Source organism: Doryrhamphus excisus, linkage group LG11 (genome assembly GCF_037039965.1).
Source record: "Doryrhamphus excisus strain RoL-2023G ecotype Guam linkage group LG11, RoL_Dexc_Guam_v1.1, whole genome shotgun sequence".
NCBI classification, from domain to species: domain Eukaryota; kingdom Metazoa; phylum Chordata; class Actinopteri; order Syngnathiformes; family Syngnathidae; genus Doryrhamphus; species Doryrhamphus excisus.
Window position 1 is genome coordinate 380865 of NC_136367.1, and position 17927 is coordinate 398791.

The 17927-nt window shown below is 47.3% G+C and overlaps 1 protein-coding gene and 1 long non-coding RNA gene across 4 annotated transcripts in view; one reads left to right on the top strand and one right to left on the bottom strand.

Moving 5' to 3' along the window:
• The window catches only part of LOC131132540 (uncharacterized), a 39234-nt gene that overhangs the window by 2344 nt on the left and 18963 nt on the right, over positions 1–17927 (bottom strand). The window contains exons 2-6 of one of the 3 annotated variants that reach the window (XR_013629377.1): positions 17793–17849; positions 8040–8109; positions 4156–4226; positions 3970–4033; positions 2518–3137 (exon numbers count right to left, since the gene is read on the bottom strand). This is a non-coding gene — a long non-coding RNA (uncharacterized LOC131132540). Of the gene's footprint in view, positions 1–2517; positions 3138–3969; positions 4034–4155; positions 4239–8039; positions 8110–17792; positions 17850–17927 lie in introns of those variants that run through there. The other 2 variants (XR_013629375.1, XR_013629376.1) reach the window with 2 other exon arrangements.
• Positions 486–17927, top strand: part of bcl11bb (BCL11 transcription factor B b) — a 32775-nt gene continuing 15333 nt past the window's right edge. Inside the window, exons 1-2 of the mRNA XM_058078036.2 lie at positions 486–1040; positions 8826–9209. Coding sequence (XP_057934019.2) covers positions 977–1040; positions 8826–9209 — 448 coding nt within the window. The 5' untranslated portion in view covers positions 486–976. The remainder of the gene's footprint in view (positions 1041–8825; positions 9210–17927) is intronic.

A 17927-nucleotide genomic window follows, 5' to 3' on the forward strand; every position in this document is an offset into this window, starting at 1 on the left:
ATTGCAACCAGACATGTTTCATATTTCTCTGACATTTAGCATTTCAGATGTTTGCTTCGCTGTAGTTGTTTTTAATTTGAAATAACTTGAAATAGAAGGAAAATGGATGAAAACATTTTAGTAAATGAAATGACTTTTTCCTAATATTGTATTTGACATGACGCCTTTTCCAGAAATGGCTTCCTATTGGCTAATATGTTTTTTAATCAAAACAGATATTTTAGTGATTAAATGAAGGAAATGAATGAAATAGTATGGGGGGGGGGGGGGGGGTAGAGCGCCACCTGCTGTACATTAGAAGAATACCTGTCGGACTCTTTTAGGGGAGGAATTAGCGTAGCTGGAGGAAAAGCCCCACATGGAGGATGGGATGGGAGGGGGGGCGGCATGGGGGGGGGGTGGTAGCGACAGGAAACATTTGGACCGTGTTGTTGGACAAGGAGGAAGAGGAGGAGGAGGAGGAGGCGTCTTCCCCCCCCCCCGCCGCCAAGAGTTGCCGTTCGGAGCTCGGATGCCAAAACGCGCCAGAGGATCGGTGCCAAAGGGTCATTCGGGTTTTAGCGCGCACGAGGAGAGAGAGGAAGGTGCTCGGGGATCCTAAAATTAACATTTCATTGACGTCAATTAGGGAGCAGCGGCCACTCCGAGACACCCCCACGGAAGACACGTCGCGGGATTTTGCAGTTGGTTTTGCTTTTTGCACGGCGGCTCCCTCAGCCGTCCGGGTGTCGCCCCCCCCCCCCGAAGAAGGACCGCATCCTCCTCGCCGTGCGCACCTTTGCAAACTTGTGCGCCGTCCAAATAGCACTTTTATTTGTGGTCTTTTTGGAAAGGCGAGGAGTAAAAGGAAGGTCCGCCCGAGACCGAGACCGAGACCGAGACCGAGACCGAGACGAGACCAGAGCGGACCGACACCACGGTGCGAGCCGACTCCAAGTGCCGTTCACCGGGCGATGCCAGAGTAAATGCCGGGGCGATGTCCCGCCGCAAGCAGGTGAACCCGCAGCACTTGACGTTGAGCCACAGGGAGACGGCGCCAGGTGAGCTACAGCCTTGTCCTCTTCACTCCTGGGGGGCTCGGGTCGGCTTTCTTTCCGCGGACGGGAAAACTCAATTCGGCACGTCAGGCTGAAAAACGGCTCCAGAAAGCCGAGGCAAAATGAGTCCAATTAAATGGAAGATTCATGGCATTTCTAATATTATTTGGAAGAAAGAAGGGACTTTTATTGCATGGCGACGACCATCTTCGTGGCGTTTCGAATATTATTTGGAGAACACAAACAAGGGACTTTTACTGGCCACGACGTCTCCTATTCTTTTTATTTGGATGGTGATGAATATCAACAATTATCGATATTATTATTACAGCTTCATACATTTTTACACGCGGATTTTTACTCGCTTTGGACACCTTTAAGTGACACTTTTACCCCCCCACACACATCTTTTTTATCTCTCACACACACACACACACACACACACACACACACACACACACACACACACACACACACACCAAGTGTGCAGCAAAGTTCCAAACTAAGTAGTAACATAAGATAACTTATCTCAGGCCTTCTGATGTCAGGTCAGGATTGGAGTGTTTTTTGGGGGGGTGGGGGAGATTGGGGGGGTGAGCTTTAAAAGATGAAGAGTATCTTAATCCAATTCCAAATCAATGATATGAAAGCTAGCATCATCTTCCAGTGCGGCTGCTTTGCTTAAATCTTCATCATCTTCATCAGCGGGTTGCATATTATTCATCGTCATCAAAAAGATGGCGGGGGGGTTAAAGTCTCACTTCGAGGTGTGCAGAGCACCGTGTGTGTGTGTGTGTGTGTGTGTAAAAATGTTGAAAGACGTGATAGTGTAGAATAGAATAATGTACAATCGAATAGTATAGTGTAGAATAGAATAGTGTAGAATAGAATAGAATAGTGTAGAATAGAATAATGTACAATCGAATAGTATAGTGTAGAATAGAATAGTGTAGAATAGAATAGAATTTTGTAGAATAGAATAATGTACAATCGAATAGTATAGTGTAGAATAGAATAGTGTAGAATAGAATAGTGTAGAATAGAATAGAATAGTGTAGAATAGAATAGAATAGTGTAGAATAGAATAATGTACAATCGAATAGAATAGAATAGTGTAGAATAGAATAGTATAGTGCAGAATAGTAGTGTAAAATAGAATAGTGTAGAATAGAATAGAATAGTATAGTGTAGAATAGTAGTGTAGAATAGAATAGTATAGTGTAGAATAGTAGTGTAGAATAGAATAGTATAGTGTAGAATAGTAGTGTAGAATAGAATAGTATAGTGTAGAATAGTAGTGTAGAATAGAATAGAATAGTATAGTGTAGAATAGTAGTGTAGAATAGAATAGTGTAGAATAGAATAGAATAGTATAGTGTAGAATAGTAGTGTAGAATAGAATAGAATAGTATAGTGTAGAATAGTAGTGTAGAATAGAATAGTGTAGAATAGAATAGAGTTTAGGCTAGTCTACACACTAGTCCAGTGACTAGTCTAGTGTTGTGTGTAGACTAGCCTGACGTGAACGCCATTCCTTCCCACCATTATTATTATTATTATTATTATTATTGTTAAGAGCGTTGTTTATACAAATTATGTTTTAATGGCACGCCTCCTGTCACTTGATGGATGAGGAGACAATTCATTTTAGACTGTGGAGGGATAAGAAAATAAAATCCCCAGTACGGTTTCACCTCAGGGTGTGTGTGTGTGTGTGTGTGTGTGTGTGTGTGTGACATTTACCTGCATGCATTATTCCAAAGAGTTTGCATATTTTCACGTGTCTTCAGGGCACTCGGGGGGAACAAATTTGGTGTAACAGTTAAATATTTCCCTCCCCCGCTCGCAGCCACGGGTCACTTTGTTTGACGTCTTTTGTGGCTTTGCATACACGACACCTATTTCATTTACCCCCCCACCCCCCGCCTCCACGCACCTGCTGTGAGCCGGCTGGATTGTCGAACCTGAACCTCACGTCAGGGACATTTCTTAGAACCGGACTGTGGAGAACGTCAAGTTTTCATAGTCGTCCTGGCTCAGAAAGGCGAGTGAGGGCAGGATGCTGGGCGAGCGAAGGGCCTCAATCTGGTCCTACCAGTTCTTAGACGCCACACACACGCACGCACACGCATGCACACACACACATGCACACACACACATATGCACACACACACACACACACACAGAGTGGCTGCTGGTTGAACCTGAGCCGTGACAATGACCTGACAAACACAAGTTGAGCCTGCAGCACGGAGCAGCTTTCACCTAGCATCGTCGTCGTTGGCGACAGCCGAGGCTTAAAAGATGAGTCAAATCATTAATCACATGTGTGGGGGGGGGGGGGGGCAGCTAGCTACAAAGGCACATTCCATTCCCATCATAAACACACACCGCTTGCATATGTCTCCTTTGGAGTATTCACTATTCAAGCGTCTTTCACCAAGACGTTCAAGCCAATAAAAGTCCAATGGCGGCAGGTCACAAAAGGCCCCTCCTCCAACCAAAACCTTCTCATTCCTGCATCCACACCCTTATCCAGATCTGCACCAAATGGTCCTGGCCCATGCATGTATGAGGAAGTGTTAAAAGTGATTCCTTTTATCGAGATCTGCACCAAACTTCAACAGCCCCGCCCCTTTTACGCAGTCTTATGTCCATCTTTCAAACGTTAAAACATGTCAGGACAAAATGATCCCCCCCAAAGTTGGGTGTCAATGGCTGGGCTGGGTCTCGCTGCTCGCCAACAACAACAAAAACACAGGAAAGGAAGTACCGGACCCGCACCTTTACCCTGACTTGCACCCAAGTGCACCGCAAAGGGGCTTGGGTAATTTATGGAAAGTGGCTGATGAAGAAAAGGGACCCTCCCCCAAACGCCATCTTGGCGTAGAAGTATGAGAAGTAGAGAAGTATGATAAAGTACGATACTTACTCTTGGCTGATGGGGCTTTTGTTGAACTTCAATTTGGGATGGAAAGGCAAGCTCCCCGCAGGCGCTGAGATGGAGAGCGAGAAGGCGTGTTTGTGTTTGGACTGGGTCAACACACACACACACACACACACACACACACACACACACACACACACACACACACGGATGAAAAAAACGTTACTTCACTTTGGACTTGAGCTTGTCACTGTGGGCTGTTTCCTTAAGGTGGAAGCTTCCGGACCTGATGACACCTGGGGCTGGAGGATCACCTCGGGTGGGGGGGGGGCAGAGACACCATTAGATTAAGTCAACAAACGGGCCCGCTGCATGCGTTGCGTACTGCAGTGTGGTTTCCAGCCATAACGAGGCCTTTCCAAGGCGCCTCGGCTGTCGGCAGGTGCCTGCTTAGACGTCGCGTCGCACCAAAACGTGTTTTTATCCATCTGACTTTTGAATAGAAACAAGATGGCGTAGCAGGAAGTCGTGGACTTTCCATCGGACAGCAAGCGTGTGCTGGTGTTCTGTGACTTTCTTACTTCTCTCCAAGATGAAAACACGTTGGTGGATGTCGTTTTGAGATCCCAACCAAGATGTGGAGTTACTACACAAGCGTGTGCTTGTTTCCTGCTGTCATGAAGAGCTGAGGTGGAGCTGCCCGTGTTTAATTCCGGCACATTGAAGCTCCATTAAAACCAAAAACCATGGCCTGATGATGTCATAAAGATGGGGGAGGCCGATACGCCACAGTGGTGATATCAGCGATGTCACCTGGCAAACCGTCATGAAGGCGTTTGGGATGTCAGCCGCTCGGCCCGTAGCGGCGAGTGGAGTCACACTCGCTGCCTTTCGGCTCGAGCGGCGCCGAGCATCAGCATGCAGCTTCCTGGATGCGCCTTTCCCGGGATGCGAACGCCGCCTTTTGTCAGTGTTGTTTTTTTCTTCTTTTTTATTTGCACCATATGGCACGCACACACACACACACACACACACACACACACACACACACACACACACAGTTAGCAGACGACGGCGACGAGCTGGCAGGCGTTGATTGGCGAGCGCCTCCTGATTGGCCGTGAGGCATCGACTTTGTTCCCTGGTTTGACTTGGATATTTCGCCATCATCAGCCGAGCGTGTCTGATGAATCTGACGCGCCTTTAAAAAGCTCGCCCTCGCTATCTTATCACAGAAGTAAAAGTTTGTCAAACGACGATGCTTATCTTTAAACGTTGCGCCTCGTGGCTTACAAGTCAGCGGCACACGGGCCCGTATTCTGGCGATCTAAGATTTATGAGGGGTTCGTCGCCGATTAAATACGCTAACGAGACGCCTGCTTTCTCGGCCACGTCTGCTGGGCGGAGTAAGTCAGGCCGCTTGTACTTTGAATATTTGATTGCAGCCGCGTGCAACGTTGCCACTGTCGTTTATCCCCCCCCCCCCCCCCCCTCACACACACACACCCTTGGGGGCGTACACGTATGAGTGGGGTTTGGTGTCTTTCGTCACCAGGCTTTGAAGAGAGGGACGATTGATAATCCATCAGTTGATGAAGTGGCGAGGCTGTCTTTGCATCCGGGAGCAACAGGGGCAGGATGGACTGCAGTACCAGCTGCAACCAGCAGGGGCGATCTTGACTCAACCGTTAAATTCATGTTACCTGCTTTCAAAAAAGATGATTGAAAAGACGTAGAAATAATGTCCCGTATGTGCCAAAACACGCCGTGTCTTTTCCAATTCTACATGTAATATCCTAATCATGAATCCAGAAATACGACGACTTGACTTTTCATGACGTTCACGTCACACCCTGCTAGCCGCCCGTGAGGCAGCGTTTACGAGCCAGGATCAGCACGGACGCAATCATTAGGGATTTAAGGCATTTAAAGACGCTATTAAAGTGCACGTATATGCCCCCCCATCGCTACATCCTGAAAAAAAGCCCCCCACCGAGCTTGTTGTGCTAATGTGTAAGGACTACGGAAGGCACAGCAAGTCCAAGGATTCCAGTAAACATCCTTTGGCGCTGCTGCTGGCAGATAGGGGGCGCTCTAAGGCAGCCCGAGTCCCTCTCACACTCTTCCTGCTCTTCTCTGTGTGTGAGTGTGTGTGTGTGAGCATGTGTGTGTGTGTGTGTGTGTGTGCGTGCGTATGTGTGTGTGTGAGCGAGAGGGCCAAGCAGCTTGAGTTTCACGGCCGAGCGTGTGTTTGACAGGCTCTCACGGCGGCGCTTCTACAGACGTTTCCATTTTTACACTTAGGGTGTCTGCACACACACTCAGATACACACATTTGCACCCCCCCCCCCCCCCCCACCACAAACATTCCATGCTCGGTTGCTTCTTGCACGCGTGCTTTCTCACACAGGTGAGAGGGGTGCGGCCCGCCAGAGATGTCCAACTGATATTGCGGCGGCGTAGCGATGGTGCCGACGCCTGCTAATTTACTGTCTTGTGTCCCCAGGCCGTGTGCGTGTGTGCGTGTGCATGCGTGCCTGTGTGTGTGTGTATTTGTCTTCAGCGGCACAAAGGCCAGCAAGTCAAGTTGGAAGAAGGAACGGCTGGCTTGCAAGCAGGCCGCGTTGCTAGCTGAGAGACGTCTTGCTGCTAATGCACGGCAAATGTATGCAACATGGCCGCCGCCGCCGCAAATGTGTGCATGTGAAGGCTTGCGGAACGGTGCCTGATGAATTATGGCCACAAGCTGTGATCTGCAGGTAAATATGTGTTTGTGTTCCTTCTCTCCGCCGCCGAAGATGATGAGATGGAAATGATGTTGGCGCGCGGCCAGCCAGCCTTCGCCGCTTACAGCCGAGATGTTTGGCACCGAGCGCATCGTCGCTCCCGGGGAGAAAAGCGAGTGGACTGGAACACGCACGTAGGCCCATGCGTGGGTGGCGGTGGGAGGGGCTGGGTTGGGGGGGTTATTAGTTAGGGTGTAACCGTACTATGGGGTTCCTCTTCCTTCTGATTGGATGACGATTTGACGTCCTGTGGCTCGTTTACAATGGTAACGTTCCAAATGAGCTTTTATTTCCACTTTTTTATTACTAATAATAAGAATAACCATATGTACAAACGCCTTCATTATTACTAATAATAACAATAACCATATGTACAAACGCCTTCATTATTACTAATAATAACAATAACCATATGTACAAACGCCTTCATTATTACTAATAATAAGAATAACCATATGTACAAACGCCTTAATTATTACTAATAATAAGAATAACCATACATAGAAACACCTTAATTATCAGCAATAAGAATAACCATATGTAGAAATACCTCAATTATCAGTAATAATAAGAATAACCATACGTAGAAACACCTTAATTATCAGTAATAATAAGAATAACCATACGTAGAAACACCTTAATTATCAGTAATAATAAGAATAACCATATGTAGAAACACCTTAATTATCAGTAATAATAAGAATAACCATATGTAGAAACACCTTAATTATCAGTAATAATAAGAATAACCATATGTAGAAACACTTTGTATTCAATAAAACGAGTACTCCTTCAACCTGCTACACTTTGACAGAAGAATATGCTGAGCACTGATATTTCAATAATTTGATGATATTTCAAATTATTCAATAATTTGAAATATCAGCAGTGGAAGACTTGGACTTCTCATCATGTGATGTCTTTGCATCACATGACGCTCCTAAAACAACAACATGGATGAGACTGGGGTGATGAGACTGGGGTGCTCGGGGGGTCGGCCATGGTGTTAGTAACCTTCACAGAAATAAGGCAAAAATATGCAGTTGGAAGATTCCAATTGGGGATGGGGCGAGGAAGCCTGCGACGGGAAGTTTAGAGGCCTAGACGAGCGATAAGGGAGTTTAGGATCTCTGTGCTGATAACACACACACACACACACACACACACACACACACACACACACACACACACACACACTCGTTATCTCGCCCTAGCAATTATTAAGGGTGTCATGTTTGGAGAGGGGGGGGCGTCCCTCTCTCTCCCAGCCATCAGCTCCTCTCCCTGGGCACACGCCCACCCCAGACACCCCCTCCCGAACCAACCCACCTGGAGTCTCTGGAGCTTCCGGCTGGCTTGCAGCCTTTTTGGAAGAGGACACTCTTTCACCCGGGTGGCGCTGGAAAGAAGAAGAAAAAATAGATGTTGTCTGTGAGGGATTTGTGTTAAGCTGAGGGACTACGTCGGCACCATAGGGGTGTGTGTCTGTGTGTCTGTGTGTGTGTGTGTGATGGTTATTAATGACCGTGTCAAATGTGTGAAGAATGAGATTTACTCTCTTAACAGGACCCCAGGTTTTACCTCTATAGATTTTACGTCAGCTGAGAATACACTCTTTATACTCACCTGTATGCACACACACACACACACACACACACACACACACGCACACACACACACACACACACACGCACTGGATGCGGCCTCGGCGAGGCGCAAAGCAAAGGCCGCTACCGGAAACCCAGCATGCACTGAGAGATGAATAGCTTCCTGGCCACACACGCACGCATGCGCACGCGCACGCACGCACGCACGCACGCACACGCACACACCAAGAGCGTGTTTTGGAGCCCCTCCCACGCTGATGAGTGTCGGATAAGCCGAGCAGGTGTTTGTGTGTTTGTGTTGGCGCCGTAGCCGCTCGGCTTGGTTGTTTTATTCCATGAAATTGCCACACTTGTGAGGGGGCTGCTCATGTCGTGTGGTGGGGAGAGGTTCCTCTTATCAGGTAATCTCACCCCCCACCCCCCCACCCCCCGCCCCCCACATCATCGTCTCCTCCTAAGTGTGCCATCTTTAAAAATAACCGCCGCCTCCTGTCTCCTTCTCCCGCAGCCGAGGCCAATGACTCGGGGACGAGATCTCCGTCTCCCACGCCGGCCGCCCTCAGCCCCAGGAGGGCGGGGCCCGAGGAGCACGACCTGCTGACGTGCGGCCAGTGCCAAACCAACTTCCCGCTGGGAGACATCCTGGTCTTCATCGAGCACAAGAGGCGGCTGTGCCGGGGACCCGCCCAGGGGGCGCCGGGCACCTTCTCCAAGCCCGGGGAAGCCGGGTGCGCCATCAGCATCCCCGTCTCCCCCAGGGTACGCTCCTTGGAGATGGGAAGGGGGCCTCTCCCCGTGGAGGTGGGCATCCAGGTGACCCCCGGGAGGGACGATGACCCCGAGAGGAGGATGACTCCGGCCAAGGGGATTTGCCCCAAGCAGGAGAAAGGAGGTACGGGGACGCTTTCTATCCCACTGCGACACACACACACACACACACACACACACACACACACGCTGTGTTGAAAGTGAAAGTAGCTAATCCTAGCACTAGAGGGGACCAACCTAAAGGAAAGACAACACACGTCTCACCTGTCTGAGGCAGATACGCCCCCCCTTCCCAAACATCCTTCTTATTCCCACTGTGGCCGTAAGGAGGGATTCATGCAACCACACATCATGTCCTTAGCCAGGCCCGGGTGTGTGTGTGTGTGTGTGTGTGTGTGTGTGTGTGTGTGTGTGTGTGTGCGTGTGTTGTGTCAGACACCCCCCCCACCCCCGGAATGGCGCTAAAGTAGCTCATCCTGCATTTTTCTTGAAAAAAGAAATCACATCCCAACAAAGGTGACATGTCAAGAGGTTCACAAGGAGATAGAGGAGCCCCCCCCCCCAAAAAAAATGTGTGCACTGTATTAGAATTCTGTAGCACGTCCCGGTTTCAAATCATATTAAAAATTAAAAATAAAATGTGTGAGGAAGATGATTAACATTTTGTGCGCGGCGAGGAGAACGGGATTAATAATCTGGGGGGGGGGGTGTTTGCATCCTCATCATAGCTGGGAAGGTGTGAAAAAAATATAATTGTAGTCATAAAAATATAGAATTAATAAAGAATGACTTTTTCAGGAACGCTGCTATTTAGGACGAGTTTAGGACTTCATAGAAGGAGACGTCATGATCATCATCAAAACCATAATAATATTATCATAACTCAGAAATAAATTAGTCATTAAAAAGAGTCATGAAAATATATACACTATGCAAATAAATCATCATAGGAAATAATATCTAATCAATAAGAAAGACGTAATATAAAAAAAAAAAAGAATACATAAATCAATAATAATTTGACCTACAAGTTTAGTACTTCATAAAAATCAACTACAAAGCACGGCGTAGTCGTTGATGAATATTTATGATTCTAATAAAGTCATCCAAATGTATAGAATTCATCTGATATGTATAAAATACTGAATGATTGCATGTGCACCTTTTTCAGTGTTGGACACAGAAGAAGCTTCATAATTCATAAAAGGACCTCACGGATATTTTTGTTGTCTGAAATTGTTTTGGGGCAAAAATATGACCATATGATCTTTGTGGAAATATTCATCCCAATCAAATATCCTTTCATGTTCATAAATAATACACGTGTAGAATACCGACGTGCGTATGACGAGTCACGTGAAAGCCGAGTATGACGGAGAAAAGCCAAACGCAAAGAAAAGTTGATGAATTATTTTCTATAAATAAAGGTGTGCTATTTAGACGCGCGTTTCAGAGCTGCCACTTTGCATTCACACGTCAGCTTCCTTTCAGAGACGCCGACAACGCTTTTCGATGAACCGCCGCACATGTGCACCATTTGTGTGACCGGCGGATGCCACAACAAAACTCTCGTCTTTTTCTCGCCGTCTTTTTTTGTTCCCGAGCGTATAAGAAGGAGCCTAAACGTCACGCAACAGCTCCATGTTGGACGCCACTTCCAATGTGGCAAAACTCACTCCGCCGCTTCCTCAAATCTTCTGCACCACTTTTTAAGTGTGGACGATGTCACGCTATGTGCCGGGGTTATTTTTGGAAGCCAGCGTAATAAAAAAAATTATATATTATATTATATTATATTATATTATATTATATTATATTATATTATATTATATTATATTATAGCACTTTTAGGTTTGAAGTGACGCCTGTCAGAGAGAAGGCTATGCGATGATGATGATGATGATGATGATGATGATGATGATGATTCCTGACAATCTTCCAGGAATTGAAGGAGGAATTATTTTGGATGCAGCTTTCTTTGAATATCTTTTATATTTAATACCTTCATATCTGTCGGGAGGAAATGAGGTTTTCCTTAAGGCTTTGGGAGGCGTGGGCCTCCATCAGAGGAAGTACAATTTGGTGCCACTTTGAGGAAGTTGAGGGGCGTGCCTGCTGGTGCACGCTAGCGCTGCTATGCTATGCTAATGTGCGTGTGAAGGGTGACGCGTGTCGCGGGGCGAACGAGAGGATGTCACCAGAGGAGTGTTAGCGAGCTAAGACCAGCGGCTTTGAACCCATCCCAGGACAGCCGCCGGGGCCCCCCTCGGATTACCTTTAGCCGTGTACATACGGGCGCCGTCACATCATGACAACCTTGCACACACAAACACACACACACAAACACACAAACACACACGGTGTAAAGAGATCAGGTGGTAAATATTTCATAAGACGACGCCGTGACAGCAACGTCTGCAAACATCTCTTTTCCCGCCTTTCGTCCAGTTCCCGTCTCTGTGCTGTCACATTTTTGAGGGGTGGGGAACGGTGGGGGTGGGGGGTAGTGGCACCTGCATCATGCGGCGCCATAGGGTACACCCACGTGTTGCTGCAGGGCTGGGAATCCCAAACTATCAGTTGATGTTTCCAGTAATCCAAAGTGGAACATGGCTTTTCATCATTCATCCGTTCCTGAAGCGTACAAAAATCAGAGTAAAATGGCATACTGGCGTACCTTCAGGGTGGTGGTGCATATCTGCCATGAAAAGGAGGGGAATATTAAGGCTTGGAGGAGATGGCGGAAGAAAGCAACAGTAGAGGGTTTGAGTTACGGATGTCATTGTTGAAGTTGGGAAAACAAACCTAGGCTTGCTTGGTAGAGAAGTGCTGAGGCCATGCTAAGGCCATGCTAAGGCCATGCTAAGGCCATGCTAAGGCCATGCTAAGGCCATGCTAAGGCCATGCTAAGGCCATGCTAAGGCCATGCTAAGGCCATGCTAAGGCCATGCTGAGGCCATGCTAAGGCCATGCTAAGGCCATGCTAAGGCCATGCTGAGGCCATGCTAAGGCCATGCTAAGGCCATGCTAAGGCCATGCTAAGGCCATGCTAAGGCCATGCTAAGGCCATGCTGAGGCCATGCTAAGGCCATGCTAAGGCCATGCTAAGGCCATGCTAAGGCCATGCTAAGGCCATGCTAAGGCCATGCTAAGGCCATCCTCTGACCGATGTTCTTCAGCTCGGATAACGTAAGACATCGCCAACAACCATCAAGGCGATGCGTCGTTCAGCGTAAGGCCACTTTTTTTGTTGTATCTCCCCCAGAAATACTTTTCATAGTTTCATAGGGGTTCAGGGTCGAGTTTCAGCTTTGCGTGGGTAATGCTGGGTAACGCTGGGTAACGCTGGGTAACGTTGGGCAACGTTGGGTAACGTTGGGTAACGTTGGGTAACGTTGGGTAACGTTGGGCAACGTTGGGCAACGTTGGGTAACGCTGGGCAACGCTGGGCAACGTTGGGTAACGTTGGGTAACGTTGGGTAACGTTGGGTAACGCTGGGTAACGTTGGGTAACGCTGGGTAACGCTGGGTAACGTTGGGTAACGCTGGGTAACGTTGGGTAACGCTGGGTAACGTTGGGTAACGCTGGGTAACGTTGGGTAACGCTGGGTAACAGTCGCCTGTCGTTCCGGCGATCAAGTCTAATCCACGTGTGTCTCGGCCAACATTACAGTAACAATACCGCCACCCAGTGACCAGGGTAGAGTACTGCATGTCATTAGTGCCTTTCAGCCATTTTAATCCTTCAAATGCTTCATTTCCATTCCATGGAACATTTGATTAAAAATGCATATTTTTGGACGGTAGGCCATATTCAAAGACGGAACAATATGATTTATTAATTCCTAGATGCTGCAAAATCTGAAGCGCGCTGTGGTGCGGAATGAGGATATAAATGTGTTGATACGGTACCGTCATGTGATATCACCACACAACAGAACTTATTGTTTGGTTGGCGAGGCTGGCTTTTCATGTGACTGCTAGGAGCAAAGCAGTCCTGCACACCATCAGTCTAATACAGGCTAGTACAGGCTAGTACAGGCTAGTACAGGCTAGTACAGCCTAGTACAGCCTAGTACAGGCTAGTACAGGCTAGTACAGGCTAGTACAGGCTAGTACAGTCTAGTACAGTCTAGTACAGTCTAGTGGCCAAACAAAGCTGCTGACTCACTGTCCCAGCATGGCTGCAAAATAAGCCCCCATGGGGCCACAGAAAGCGGTGGCCAGGATGTAGGCGGAGTCGGCATCCCGTGATCACTGGGGATGATTTCCCGTGGCTTCCTGCGTGTCGCAGCAGAATGTCTCCATCAGAGGGATATTTTCTAGACGTTTGTGTGTATGGAGAGGATGGCGAGGACGGAAAGGACTCGGTTATTTGCGACAGGAAGTAAAAGAGCTGAAAGCCGAAAGCTTCTTCCTGCTGTAAAGCGTTCAAGTTGCCGTAAAGCCAAAAGTTGCGATGACCTTGCACGTCCAAAGAGGTCAAACGTGGACGGTTGGAACATTTTGGATGTGAAGGTGCCCCCTTCTCCTCTCAATCCCCCACGTCCCCCCGCCCACCTTTTTTTGCCCCACCACCCAATGCTCCTTTAATCACCTGGCTTGCTCTCATTTGCATATTAAATAGGCTTTAATCATGAAAAGCAATCAGGCTCTTGCATATTCATACCTTCCCCTGTGCGCCCGCTTCCTTGTCTCGCTCCAGTGCCAAGCAGCCCGCAATCAGTAGGCAGGCGGCGTGGCGGCGTAGCGGCGTGGCGGCGGTGCCATCCGTACACGCACGCCACACACACACACCGTGCCACTTCCAAATAACTTCACATGCTACTTACGTATTATCTCTGTGAGGGGGGGGGGGGGTGATAAAAAAAAGAACGATGGCGAGACTGATCCCTGATTTGAGCGGCGAATATTTGTACAGAGGCTCAAGGAAAAGAGCATTTGCATAATGACTTTGTAGTTTTGCATTAATCACATTTGCATATGAAAATGCGTTAATTACTCCTGATTTTTTTTACACACACACACACACACACACACCCTCCCTAAAACTTGCTTCATTTTGATGTCCAAGCTCCGGGGTTGTGATTAGGGGCTAACATGGTGCCACTAGAGTGTGTGTGTGTATGTGTGTGTGTGTGTGTCTTTGCGTGTTGGCGCTTGAGTGTTTTGAACGCGTGCCAGCGCATCCATCTTATGTCTGCTGTGAGGCATGTGTGTCTATTTTCATTTGCTGTGTGTGTGTGTGCGTCAGTGGGGAATGCAGACTACGCTGCTTCCATTTTAAAGACTTTTTTTCCCTGAGTAACATGAACTTGTTTATGATTCCAACCTCCCTCTAATGCCTTTTTTTGTAGCTACAAATATGAAGTGTGTGTGCGTGTGTGTGTGCGTGCGTGTGTGTGTCCCATGCTGTCAAGTAGCAGATTAAATAGAAAAACATGTTCAATCGGAATGCATGCATTACATATTGGTGCGCGCATGTTTTGGATGTTTTGACCTCCTTGAGGACATCACACGTGCACGCCTGCCGGAGACGTAAACACAAATAAGACAGCAACGCTTTGGACCGCCGTGTGTAAACATGGCAGCCTCGACCGTCCTGCCTTTTTTATTTCAGCAGGACCCCAACGTCCTAGCGAGGAGACTTCCTCCCAGACGAGCGACACCAACCCACCGCAACGCAACGTTCAGTCACAACATTTCCATTTCACCAAGTATACATATTTAACATCTTTTTCTACAATTATCTTTCAATGAATAGAATTATATTATATTATAAATGTCGTTTCTATCAATAGAATAATGCAATCGATGAACTTTGGAATAAACAGTTTTTTAAACTTGAAGAAAACATTTCTAAAATATAGATTTGTAATAATGATAATAATAATTCCTAGCATGATGCCCATGCTATAGAATGTAAATACTTGATATAAGTTAAGGACATCAATTCAATTGAACAAGAAACAGTACATTTGGCCAAGTTGGTAACAGTTGGAGTAAAATTCATTCACTATATTACCAAAATGAAATAACAATTGCAATAAAAAGAAATATTCAGTATGAGAATAAATATTCATGTCGTTGATAATTTAATGAAAAAAAAGAAACTCAAGGAGAGTTTGGAAAAAAGCGCTGCTATTTAGGCGTTGTCCTAATTTTAGCTAAATGAAACTAAGTTGTAATTTAACTAATTCATTAAGTTGCAATTTGATGAGAAAAATAGTTTTAGCAGAATAGTTTATTTTAATGCCATAAAAATATTTCCAAAATAAAAGGACTCATTCAAAAGACACATTAAGCCTTTTTTCCTCCTAATGTTTTAACATTAAACGGGTGGATTTTCGAACTACACAAAGTCTAATCTGATTTTGACGGTGGAAGGCCTGGAAGGCTGCGACTGGGTGTTTCAAAATAAAAGCATGCACATTACTGATAGCGTGCTAAACTATCGCCGTCATTCCCAGGCTAGCTAGCAGTGTGGATTAGCTTCCTAAAGGCCGGCCGGAATGCAAGCGGGAGAGGATCAAATGTCGCCATGGCATCACCATGGCATCGCCGTCGTGTGTACGGGCCCCTCGTGCCCGAGTCTCAGACGGGACCACCCGGGGGGAACGTGTAGATTTTCTGTGTGTGTGTGTTGCATCCAGCGGGGTCATCTCGGTCTATGAGGCCCGCCGCACGTGTACACCTGACACACACGTCACAGCGCTACGTGGAGTGGAAACATGCACGCTGAAAAGCATGGACAGAAGAGCGACGTGCACTCAGCCAGCGCTCACACGCACGAATCCTAAAGAGTCCCACATGAAGGCATCAAACGCTCCAAAGGCGGCTTTATGGCACTCATATGGCAGCACATTTGATATTTTCCTACCACAGCGGGGGAATAAAACTCGCCACTAATTTGGAGTGCGAGCGCCACCGCTAACTTGCAGCATGTGCCGCCGCGCCGCGTCCTCCAGATGTGTGCACTCTTTGCTCCTTAGCGCGGCTTTAAGAGCCGTTAGAGGAGATCCCTCCTCATTCCGTCCCCGTCCTGCAACCCCCCCCCACCACTGTGACCACACTACACCATGCTAGGCTAGGCTACGTCATACTAGGTGATGCTAGGCGAGGCTATGCTATGTGATACTAGGTGATGCTATGCTATGTGATGCTAGGCTAGGCTATGCGATGTGACACAAACTCTTCCACGTGTTTATGCTACGCACACAAATATGGTGGAAGGTTGCACATGAAATAAGTACACTTAGTTGGGGGGAGGGGGGGCGTAGCTCAGAAGATCCCCCGCCAGCAAACGTCCAAGGATAACTTTGGCGTCACCTTATTTTCCTCCCTATTGTGAAAATCTTACCTGAAGACTCCCCACGCAGGTAAAAAGTGTTACGATGGCCACAGTTTGACCCTGGAACAGATTATTTGGACTCTTTACAGAAAGGAGGACTGTTTTTGTAAGCATTAAAAGGCGGTGTATGATTAGCTATCACATTGTGTAGTAAACATTGGCTGTGATTCAGGATGGATCTTCGGTGCTGCTTCCTGTTTGTAGCGGTGACGTGTGTGTGAGCGTGTGTGTGTGTGTGTGTGTGTGTGTGTGCAGGTTGCTGTTCAATTGATTCAACTGGGATTGACAGTAATCTCTCGTTTAGGGCAGTTAACGACTTCCACACCTGATCGGGATAAGTGAATTTGGGTGAAGTAGGAGTCAATATTCATAAATGGAATATTCATGCCACAGAAATCCTGTTTATGATCTTTTAAATACAGTTCAATCACTAGAGCCCTCCAGTCATGAAGTAACAGCCCTATAGTCCCCTTTATGTTTGTATTACCCCATATAGTAGGTATCATGAAAGAAATTACATTAAACATGAATAAAATAAGACTCACTCGTTTTTCTGTGCCGTGTACTCCCGCCATTACAATGGTGGCTTTGTGGTACCCAATATGGTCATAAATACGCCATGTAGGACATAAAAGTCCAGCCCAGCCCAGCGTCTCCCCGAACACCGACCCCTAGTGGCCGATGTAGGATACTACATTCCCAATTAGAAGGCTTGTTGATTTCTGCTGCTTCAGTGATCATTTGGCCATTTTCATGCTTGAGGCTTCATCGCCATTTCCTGAAATATGCATATTTACTAGCAATGTGGGGCCGCACAAGGAAACTAGGAAACAGCGGTCTTCCATGAGGGATGTTTGAAAGGAGGAACGAGTGTACGGGATTTCTCCTGGCCGGCTCGCCTTAAGCCAGGCCTGTTGGAGTCGGACGTGCGGCTATTGTGCGGCGGAATGGGCCACCTCGCCAGCACGATTAGCGTTTTGTGAAACAGCGAGCGGAGACGTCGCTTGTTAGCCCATCGGAGCGGGCGTCATCCGCCTCACGCCACCCTCGTCCTCTTATCTCATTAGCGGAGAAACGGCGTTTACGGCCCCGCTTGGCTTTTTAGCGGCTGCCTCTGCCGCGGCGGCACTTACCCCCCCCCCACCCGCTCCCACCCCCTGCATCCACTTACTTGTCGTGTCCTATTAGTGTGATGCAAGAAAACAAAGATGGCTGAAAAGGAACGCGGTGATGTAGCAGATCGCTAAGCTGCCACTTTATTAGGGACAAGAAAACCTTTATCCAGATCTGCACCAAAGCCGGTGTGGAAATCTGCCATGCAACATACAAATATGAAAAAAATGCCAGAAAACTTACTTTGTGTTGTGGCTTCGTTGTCATGGCGACACTCTGAAAGCGGCTCGCTGACGGCGTCTTTTATTGTGAAAAGACAAAGAAAAAGAGATGTAAGACACAAACCACCACGCATCTTCCAGACACTTTTTGGTATTT